This window comes from Grampus griseus (assembly GCF_964374135.1).
Source record: "Grampus griseus genome assembly, chromosome: 1".
Taxonomy (NCBI): domain Eukaryota; kingdom Metazoa; phylum Chordata; class Mammalia; order Artiodactyla; family Delphinidae; genus Grampus; species Grampus griseus.
This window is the reverse complement of record NC_139017.1, coordinates 69,537,245-69,547,276: the sequence shown is the minus strand read 5'-3', so window position 1 is coordinate 69,547,276 and position 10,032 is coordinate 69,537,245. Positions and strand designations below refer to the sequence as shown.

The following is a 10,032-nucleotide window of genomic DNA, read 5'->3' as shown; positions in this document are numbered from 1 at the left end:
GACAGTCAGGAATTTAGAAAAAATAATGCATTGATTTTTTTTCTCTGAATGTATCTACCCAATCAACCTATCAACTCTTAATCTTTGTGAATGTTGTTTTCTTTTATATCACTGATTAGGAAAACAAAAATCTATGTGTTTTTAATAAACTTTCACTGACTTATATGGAATATATATCCTTGAGGCAGGAGAATCTTTGTGTTTGCTAAGCACAAACTTATTTATCTTTCTCAATGTAAATGTCTCTGTGGAGTTATTTAACTGTTGTCTCTCAGCTGTAATTCACTATTCTCTACTTTATATATAACTTAGGTTGAGATCCTGAAAAGTACATTTTCTTGAATCATAATTGGTTCATCTGTTCAATGATAAAGAGTGTCTTAGAAAATCAGTCCTAATATCAAGGCCAGCCTGATGGGTTACAAATCCAATTTCAGTGCAACTATATTATATCATGGCCAAGGTCACAGAAATTCCCTAATTCTGCCTTGGTTTAAGCTTTCCTACAGTGTATTCAAAAGATATATATATACACACACACACACACACACACACACATATATATATGTATATATATATATATATATATATATATATATATATAGGAGACAATTATGAATGGGAAATAAACATAGCAATTTATTATTATTGGATTTATGCCTGAAACTTAATTTATTTTTGTTTTTTTGTATTTTGTTTTTTTGTTTATTTTATTGAATTTATGCTGAAACTTAAGTGCAGATTTCTCTGTAAGTTCAGTTGGAATACATGGCCTAGTTGAAGGCTGAAGGGGCTTTGTTTTCTCGCTAAAGCCAACCCCAAATCCAAAGATCTTATCTCTTTCCTGCAAGTTACATAGGACTAAAGAGGGGAGCTAAAATTAACCAAGGGTGTGTGTGTGTGTGTGTGTGTGTGTGTGTGAAAAGAGGAAGGAGAGCAAGATGTTTAGTTCTAACCCATGAGCACAGGCCTAAAGCCAAATTAATTCTTTGGTCATGTGAAAAAATAAAAAGAGGCAGAATAAAATTCCAGAAGGAGAATCATTCTAATATACATAACCTTCTAACAAACACTGATCCTAACCACTTGTGAGTGTTCTGCTGACTCAAAATGATGGTAGCCACAAATCTTGGAAAAGAACAAAGCAAAAGTTGGGAGTTTTTCTTGTTCCCCCTCCCTCAACACCATATTACATCAGGGTAGGGATTAACTATACCATATGATATAAAGGCCATTTACCTCATACTTATCAGTATATCTTTTCTACAGATGTCACATGGTTTAGCCTACTGTTGAAGATGAATACTTATGCATTTTGAACTCCATCAATTAAGAAAGTCATAGTCTTCACAAAGTGTCATGTGAGAGCATTGCAGGAGCATTAAAAAAGGAAGTGAGTGTTGTGGAATCAGTATTAATTCTACTCAGTAATAGGAAAGACATTTTAATTTTCTAAGTGTCAGTTTTCTCATCTATAAGAAGTAGGTTATAATATACACTTCGAAGGGATGCTCTAAAGTTTAAATATTGTGACATTTTAAAACAGAAGCCCATAAATGTAAATTTGAACAATTAACACATTAAACTGACTCACATTAAGGGTTATCAGATTATTTCCTTTTCATGAGATGACTTGATAGGCTAGAAGTCTGGGTGAGCAATGGGCCCAAGGAAAAAGAGAAGTTGGTGGCCAAAGAAATTATATTTGTTTTGGTCTCTGTGACCTTCAGGACCCACCCTCAGGAAGTCTCAAGCTTCAGAGAATGGAAGAAATTATATTCTTAGCAGACAAGTTCAGCATTCCACAATAAAAGAGGGTCCATGAATAAAACATCCAGTTCCTTCCTTCTTCCTTCAACCCCTGAAAATATATGTCATTGATGAGGAAACTGATGGAAGAAAAGACTAAGAAATGAAATGATTCAGCCAGAAGACCTTTATTAACAAGTTGATCTTGAAAAAAATATATAAAGCAAGGAAGAAGCTCTCTCCATGGAGCTCCTTGTTTTCTCTCCTTTCTGTAGGAAGGGGAGATAAGTAAAATGTCTAATTCGAATTCTGGCCTGAAATGCACATGACAACTCCGGAGATTCGTGAAACAGAAACTGTTCGCTCTTTACACAGATTTTTCTATTTGGTTACTATTTAATAAAATGGATTTAAGCTTAACCTGCCTTTCTTGACAACTCTGCATGGTTTTAGGTCTTCTCTTTAACCTATGCCCTTGTGAATATCTTTAAGGAATGCTGACCAAATTAGATTTGTACCAATGTATAAAAAAATCAGAAAAAAACCCAGCTCCCAGTAATAGAAACATAGAGGTGGAAAACTTTTTGCATAATTTTCTTATTTGAACATTAATTAGATATAACTTATGCACCAAAAATTATAACTTTACAAATGTTATCTCATTTAAAAACTGTGATCTGACTATACTGAAAGACTGAGACTCAGGAAGCATCCAGAAAAGGGAGCGATATAGAGACAGGAGAGTTAGGGTTGTACAATATGTTGTAGGATTGGTTTCCATTCTGGCTGAGATTGGGTAATGGTATTTGCCAGAGCCTAGAATTCTGAACATGTAATTGTATTCCTACATCCTAATGTTAGCCATCCATCATTTTTCCATCAATTGAAAAAACTTCAATAGGCAATAATTTATGTGATCATGGCAAGAAGCTATTATTTTTTATTTTTATATTTGGAAATAAATGAGAAATGATTTCTGTTCTTGAACACTGTTCTCAATTGCTTGATCATTTTTGCTCAGGGAATTTTTTCCCACATACTTTATGTTTTATTACTTGAAAAGAGCAGAATCTAGATTAATGTCGCGGCAGAGAAATTGTTCTTCCCACAACTATTTGAAGAGCTGATTTGAACTCTTTATTTCTCAAGCTGTAAATCATAGGATTGAACAATGGAGTTAGGATAGTGTAGGATACTGATATGAGAGCATCCTGGCTTGAGGAGTAGTTGGACTTAGGCCTTAAGTAGATAAAGGAGGCACAGTCATAATGGACAATAACAATAATGAGGTGAGAAGTACAGGTGGAAAAAGCTTTGTACCTGCCTAATGTGGAAGGAAACTGGAGTATAGCAGAGATGATGTGAATATAGGATATCAAAATCAATAACAGGGGGATAACCAGGACCAATGCACAGAGCATGATAATGACAAACTGACTAAAGTGGGTATGGTGGGATGCTACCTTGAGAACAGGAGAAATGTCACAGAAGAAGTGGTGTAGTTGGTTGGAGGAGTGAAAGGGCAGGTGAAATACCAAGGATGTGATGATCTCTGCAATAGTGAAACCACAGAGATAGACAACAGCCACAAGTCCCACACACATCCCATGTCCCATGATCACTGTGTACCGCAGAGGGTTACAGATGGCCACATAGCGATCATAACCCATGGCTGCCAGCAGGAAGGAGTGTGAGCAACCTAGGAAGAGGAAGGAAAACATCTGGATAGAACAGCCCAAGAAGGAGATGGTCTTCTTCTGTGCTAGCAGATCAACCAGCATCTTGGGTACAATGATGAAGGTGTAGCAAGTCTCAGAGCAGGAGAGTCCAGCAAGGAAGAAGTACATAGGGGTGTGGAGGGCTCTGTCCAGCACAATGGTGGAAATGATGACAGCATTGGTGCCCAGGGTGAACATGTAGACGAGCAGGAAGACAACGAAGAGCAGCCGCTGCAGCCCAGCCAGAGATGAGAAGCCGAGGAAGACAAACTCTCTCACCAAGGTCTCATTGACCCACTCCATGGAAGGCAGATCATCAGGAGACAACCTGAGAGAGAAGACAGTGCCAAGAAAACCCCCTGAAAACTAGAAGAATCATTAGAATGATCACTATATTGATCATCATATCACGTGATCTCAGGTTTTGAGTTCTAACTCATTCCTCCTCTTTCCAGTTTTTGTAAGACATGAAGAAGTATCTAAAATTATTCAAAGTGTGCATCCAACTTTGAGTCTCCCCAGTATTTTTAATACCATAGGAAAACTTTCTTGACATTTCCCAGATTTAACTATCTCTTCATCTCCATTCCCAGGATGAGGCTGCTATTAAAATTCTCAGCCTCTCACTCTAAGTTTACTCTGCAAAGCTAGCCCATTCAATTTTATGACCTTCAAATTCTCCCACTTTCCTGCGGCTGCAAAATACAACATCTGAATGCACTACATTTATATATTACCTTATTTATGACTTTATATATAATCTTCAATAGTTTTTCATTATCCCTCTGCTTATACCTAAATGTCTACTCTTAGTTTAATCTCTCCATATTCTAGACCTACATTCTATCCAACTCTTTTTGCCTTACTGCCTGACGTGGATCATTAACTCCACCTTCTTAAATGCTCATTAAGCTGACTCTTGCTTCTGTATACGTATTCTGTTCCCAAATCTGGAAAAAGTTCTCCAAGATGGAATACTTCTACACATCCTCCAATGCCTACCTCAGATTCTTTCTTCCTGCAGACAATCTTTCTTCAAGCCTCTTGTCCATTTTCATCACTTTTCATTAACGCCTACAAAAATCACCTTATGGTTATCTTTCTCATCACCATTCTCACATCTCTTCAGTCCATCTTTCCCCTGATGTCAGACTGATCTTCTGAAATATAAATTGTATCCTATTGCTCATCTCTGCAAAAATTTTACTCATGGCTATAGCACAAAGTGCAAAGTCTTTATGGTTTTTAAGGTCTCCTTTTGGGAGCTAAACAATGTTTCAGTGTTTACTCATAGACATTATGGAATGCATCACTATTGTGCAATATGTTGTATTCTTCCTTGCCTCTATTCGTTGCTCATGTTAATTTGTTAACCATTTTTTTCTTTACAAATATTTTACCATTATTCTGAAGCCTCAACCAAGTCTATTTTCTTTTTTTGGAAGCTTCCTTGGAATGTCCTCATAAAGGAGTTGTTTCTTCCTCAGAATTCACATAAGACATTGATTGCCAATTTGATTTGTCATTTATTTAATTTTGAAATAGTGTGTTGTTTTTTTCTTTTCCATTAAATTTTATACTTTTGAGGGTAAGAAGAGAATCGTAAGCATTTTAACCTAAATTCTCCTCAGCATCTAAAACCATTTTAATTGCCTAATAATTTCTCAGTAAAACTTGTCATATAAATAAAAAAAGCTAACTTGGTATGTTGTTACATACCACATTCACATCACCGTGTTCTTCCCAGAACTCACAGAGTAAGAGAATCCTCAGTGTTCTCTGATCCTGGCCATGAAGATTGTACAAGATCATAAATTTCTAAATATTTCTGTACTACATGGAACTAAGTTTTACCCTTTTGAAGCAAAAGGAAAATCTCAGTTTATCAAAGAAAAATAGCACTGAAAAGAGCATCTGGTCACTGGAATTCTATGTACATAGATTTATTCTCAATTCTTAGTATGTTTGCAACTGTCTAGAACATACCAGAATGCAAATAAATGGGAGGGAAATTGTAAAGTGACCTTGAGTTTATCCCATTTTAAAAAGTATACCTTTCAAAATTATATCTTAGCTGATATTAATAACAAAAATTAATGTCATCATACTCTACCTTAGACAAGAACCACTAAATCAAGAATATCAGGCACTATTCAACAATTATTAATCAGAATGAATACAACCATGTGTCAGACACTAGGTATGTGTTAAAAATACCCATATAAAAGATTTGGTCCAAGGCCTCAAGTTGCTCACATTTCAAAGGTGAGATGTATTCAAAAGAAGAGATTGTTATAAAACGATGTGGTTGAAGTAATAGATATGCATTTGCAATTGTGAGAAAACTGAGGAGACAATTTCTTTTGTGTAGCCTTGGAAAAATTATTTTGTATTTATTTCTGAGTTATTGGCGTCTGTTGTAGAAATGTTGAATTAAAGCATTCTTGGAAAAATATCATGAGTCTGAGCACTATTTAATTTCTATGACTTTTATACAGATGTGTAAGAGTTCAGGTAACCACAGTTACATCTCCTGCCTTCTGGAAAGTGCTGCCCTGTCCCTTATATATTCTGATTCTATAGTTATGCCTCCTCAGCCCCCGAACCCAAACCTTGTGAAAGGGACAAATCTTCTCTTTCTCCATCTTATCCCCCTGGTTCTTTGTTCAGTACTTAACACAGGATTTTTATTGCCTAAAAGGTATATTTATTAATAAATAATTACTGTTATCTTTCTAATTCCAGGATCCTCAATTCTCAGGACTACTAATAAACTTCTACATATATAGTCTTGAATTTTACCCTTACAAACACATGTAAAATTGAGTAATATAGGAATAAAATGTAGGAGTTTTGAACTTAGATATAAGCTTTAATCCTGACTCTGGCATTTTCTTTTGGTAAGATCTTAAATTATCTAAGCCCCATTTTCTCATTTGTATGGTGAGAAAAGTGATTCCTACCTTCCAGGTTACAGTGAAAATTAATTGAAATCATGTATACAGAAGAGACTAATTCAGTACATAGTGAGTGCTCAATAAATATTTCCCTCTAATCACTTTATTGTGGTTATACAGGGATTAAAATCAGAAATATTTTCATCGATGATATAATGAGCATTTAACTCATGGCAAGTTGTTGAAGCTGCCTTTCTGTACTTTCTCGAGGGTGGGGAGTGGATTTAAGAGAGATTAACATTTTTCTGAATTCTCCAAGCTTGGTTAGAAGTAACTTGGTTTTACATGGAGTCCTGTTCTGCACTGGAAGGGAATCAAGTGTTACTGATCTTGAAGTTCCAAGCAAGTTCTTTGGTATCTGGTTGTTCTGTAGTCAGAGTCACCCAAACAGTTATCCATACCTGGTAGAAAGCAAAGGAGGTATCCTAAATATTCTATTTTGGGGGTGGGTTATAGGATAAACATAGAATATAAAACTGTAGTTAAACTTAATCACATACAAATAACAATGTAGAGGTTTCTCATTATGGACACTCTATAATTATCAATGATGCCTATTTTATATATGTTTTAATTTACATATTTAGAAATCAACGTCAACTCTTTATTGAGCTCTTAAAGTTTGGAGTAGATTGTTTCATAATTTTCATATTTTATGAGTTTATCATTTTGATTATGTTTTAAGCACTGCGGTTATAAATGTGAATAAAATAATTTTTCCTTTCTCAGGGGAGAGAGAATCAAATAGTTAGCCATATTACAAGACAGACTATCATAAACACCATAAAGGAACAAGCAAAAAGTGTCTGAAAATGTTGAGGAAAAAGCAAACAATTCCATGGAAATCTTTGAAGAAAAAATAGTATTTGAATATTATCTGTAAACATTTTGATAAAAATGTAGACTGAGCCTCAGTGGCACTATTTATGTAAACATTGGGATAGAGCTGATTAATATTTTCCTTAATGTTGATTGGCCCTTCAGAATTGAACAAGTACCTGCTGTTTTGCTGTCATAGAGATACATCTCTTTTACAAAGGAAATACCTAAATTTACGAGGGGCTGTGAAAAGAGAGACACAACTTTTCTCCCTTTTTCTTCCTTTTCTTTCTTTACCAAAACCTTCACAATGGGGTCACAAACTCAAAAACAAACAACTCAATTCAATTAGCTTCTTTAGGGATCATTATCCCAAGTATCAGTACATCAGTATTTCTTTTAATATTTCCAGGAAGAAAAATAGGACATAATTTTGGTATTAATTTATTAACCAAAATTTAGATTCATTGTATAGAAATATAATGTGAATTATCATTTATCACACATTTTTCGTAGTGCAGACAGGGTGAAAATACTGTTATATATAGTCTCTCATTTGGTCATCATGATCTCATGAAGCAGGTATTACTTTTAATATCTTCACTAAAAAGAAGAGTAATTTGAGAGTCAAGGTGTTTGTGGGCTCCACTCAAGTTCACACTGCTGGGAAACTAGCACTAGACTATAGATCTTCTGATTGGCATAGGAGTAAAATGTTTGTGTGTGTGTATGTGTGTTGGTGAGAAAGGGAAAACAGTATTCTGTCACCCTCCTTTCATAGGAAGGTATTTAAAGAAAAGGATTCCTGTTACAATTTTGTTACAGGCTCAAGTCCCAGCTCCACTGTGTATTAGCTCCAGGACTTTAACATGTCTGAATCACTTTCCTCTTCTTTATAATGGGATTCATTCTGATATCTGCTAATCTAAATTTCAAGGTTTGTTCAAAATGAATGAGAAAATATCATTGCAATGGTTAAATGTTACACAAATGTTAGTTTTGTAATTATAATTTAGAGTTGAAAAGGGGCAGACAGTTTTGAGAATATTACTCTCATACTGCTTGGTGTACTCCATTGATTTCAGGAAGGGTTTAATAGGATAAAGGTGATTTCCCTTCCCCCAAACTAGGGAAGGTATATTGCATTTTTTGTCCTTGTCTCTTACTCGAGGATCTCCAGAAAGCTGAGGTCATAAGTGTTATAGCTGTAAAATACCTTAAAGATCTAGCCTAGTAGTCTCATTTGACAGAAGAAAAAATTAAGCCTCAGTACTGTGAAGATCCCAAGACCAGAAAGCAACTGGGAGGATGTGTTAGCAATAGAACAGACGACTTTTGTTTTTCAGATGAATGGGATTCCCACAGTATTGTGCTGCCTCCTGAAGATGTTTATTATGTAGATATTGACTTGGCTCTCTTCCTGAGTCTGCTTTCTATGACCTTGTGCTAGTGTTTCTGACTGTCTCTGATTTTATGTTCCCCAAAGGCAGGGTTTCTGTGTCTTTATAACTGCCAAGTAAAATTATTTTCAGAGTACTCCCTAAGTTCTCAAACCTGGATTAGGTATTGTAATTTTTTTTCTAGATGTCACCTAATATAGCCATTTCTGAAAATAAAAAAGATTGTGATTTAAGATTTTGTAGTTTTATATATATATATATATATATATATATATATATATATATATACATACAATGGAATATTATTTAGCCCTAAAAAAGAAGAAAATCCTGCCATGTGTGGCAGCATGGATGGACCTGGAGGACATTATGCTAAGTGAAATAAGCCAGTTACAGAAGGGCAAATTCCATTTGTATGTGGTATCTAAAATAGTCAGATTCATAGGAGAAGGAAGTAGAATGGTGGTTGCCAGGGCTTGGGGGAAGGGAGAGAGAGGAAGTGGCTGTTCATTGGATATAAAGTTTCAGTTATGTGAGATGAAAACATTCTAGAGATCTGCTGTACAGCATTGTGCCTATAGCTAACATTATGCTACTGTGTACTTAAACACTTACTAAGAGGGTAGATCTCATGTTAGATGTTCTTACTATAAGGAAACAAAAGATTTTGTGAGGAAAATGTTGAGTGCGCTGTTGAATTAAATCAGAACCAAGACAGTGTCTGTGTAAATTTAGGAAGAGCAGTGAGTCAGTTAATTCAGGATATGTATAAAATTTATATGCATAGTTTTATAAAAAATCACTTTAAAGCTTCATTAATCCTGGTTAACATTATTTGGAGTCCACATTCTTAGTTGTGGCTATCTCTTTCTTTCACTGGCATTGCACCAGCTTGGGCCCACCTCCCTTCTCTGTCTCTTACCTGAGCAGTGAAAGGACAGGTCCTGCTGGGGGATAGATGTTTACTCTTATTCCCTCTCCACTGTCCAGTTTCTCATTGCTGTAGGCGCTCAGTCCAACATGGTTGCCTGTTATTCATGGATAGGCCCCCATTTGCCACTCCCTCTCCCTAAGAGAAGCCAGAGGCACAGAGGCTACAGGAGGTGGAATGCAAGTTGAAGGGAAAATATCAAAATGGGGCAGAAGCTACTGATCTCTACTCAGGGGTAGAGATATGATGATGGTCTGGGGACTTAGACCCCGACCAAAATAAAATGTAACCAGTTTCTTCTCAACTTTTTGTGCCAATTGACCAAAGACCACAAGTCATATCTAATAGTGATCATAGAGCAGTTGGCACTTTCATTGAATTTATTGGTAACGGGCGGTTCTGTGGGTCTCCTGATGCCAGAGTCATTGCCATGGAGATGTTGCACTGGGCTTAATTAA

The 10,032-nt window shown here is 35.7% G+C and overlaps 1 protein-coding gene across 1 annotated transcript; it reads right to left on the bottom strand.

Annotated features, from left to right (window-relative positions):
- Positions 1-2,825: 2,825 nt before the first annotated feature.
- LOC309828182 (olfactory receptor 10K2) lies at positions 2,826-3,776 on the bottom strand (the record flags this gene model as incomplete). The annotated part of the gene is made up of 1 exon (XM_082663384.1): positions 2,826-3,776. The coding sequence occupies exon 1, from the start codon at positions 3,768-3,770 to the stop codon at positions 2,826-2,828; it is 945 nt and encodes a 314-aa protein (XP_082519510.1). The 5' UTR covers positions 3,771-3,776.
- Between the last annotated feature and the right edge of the window lie 6,256 nt (positions 3,777-10,032).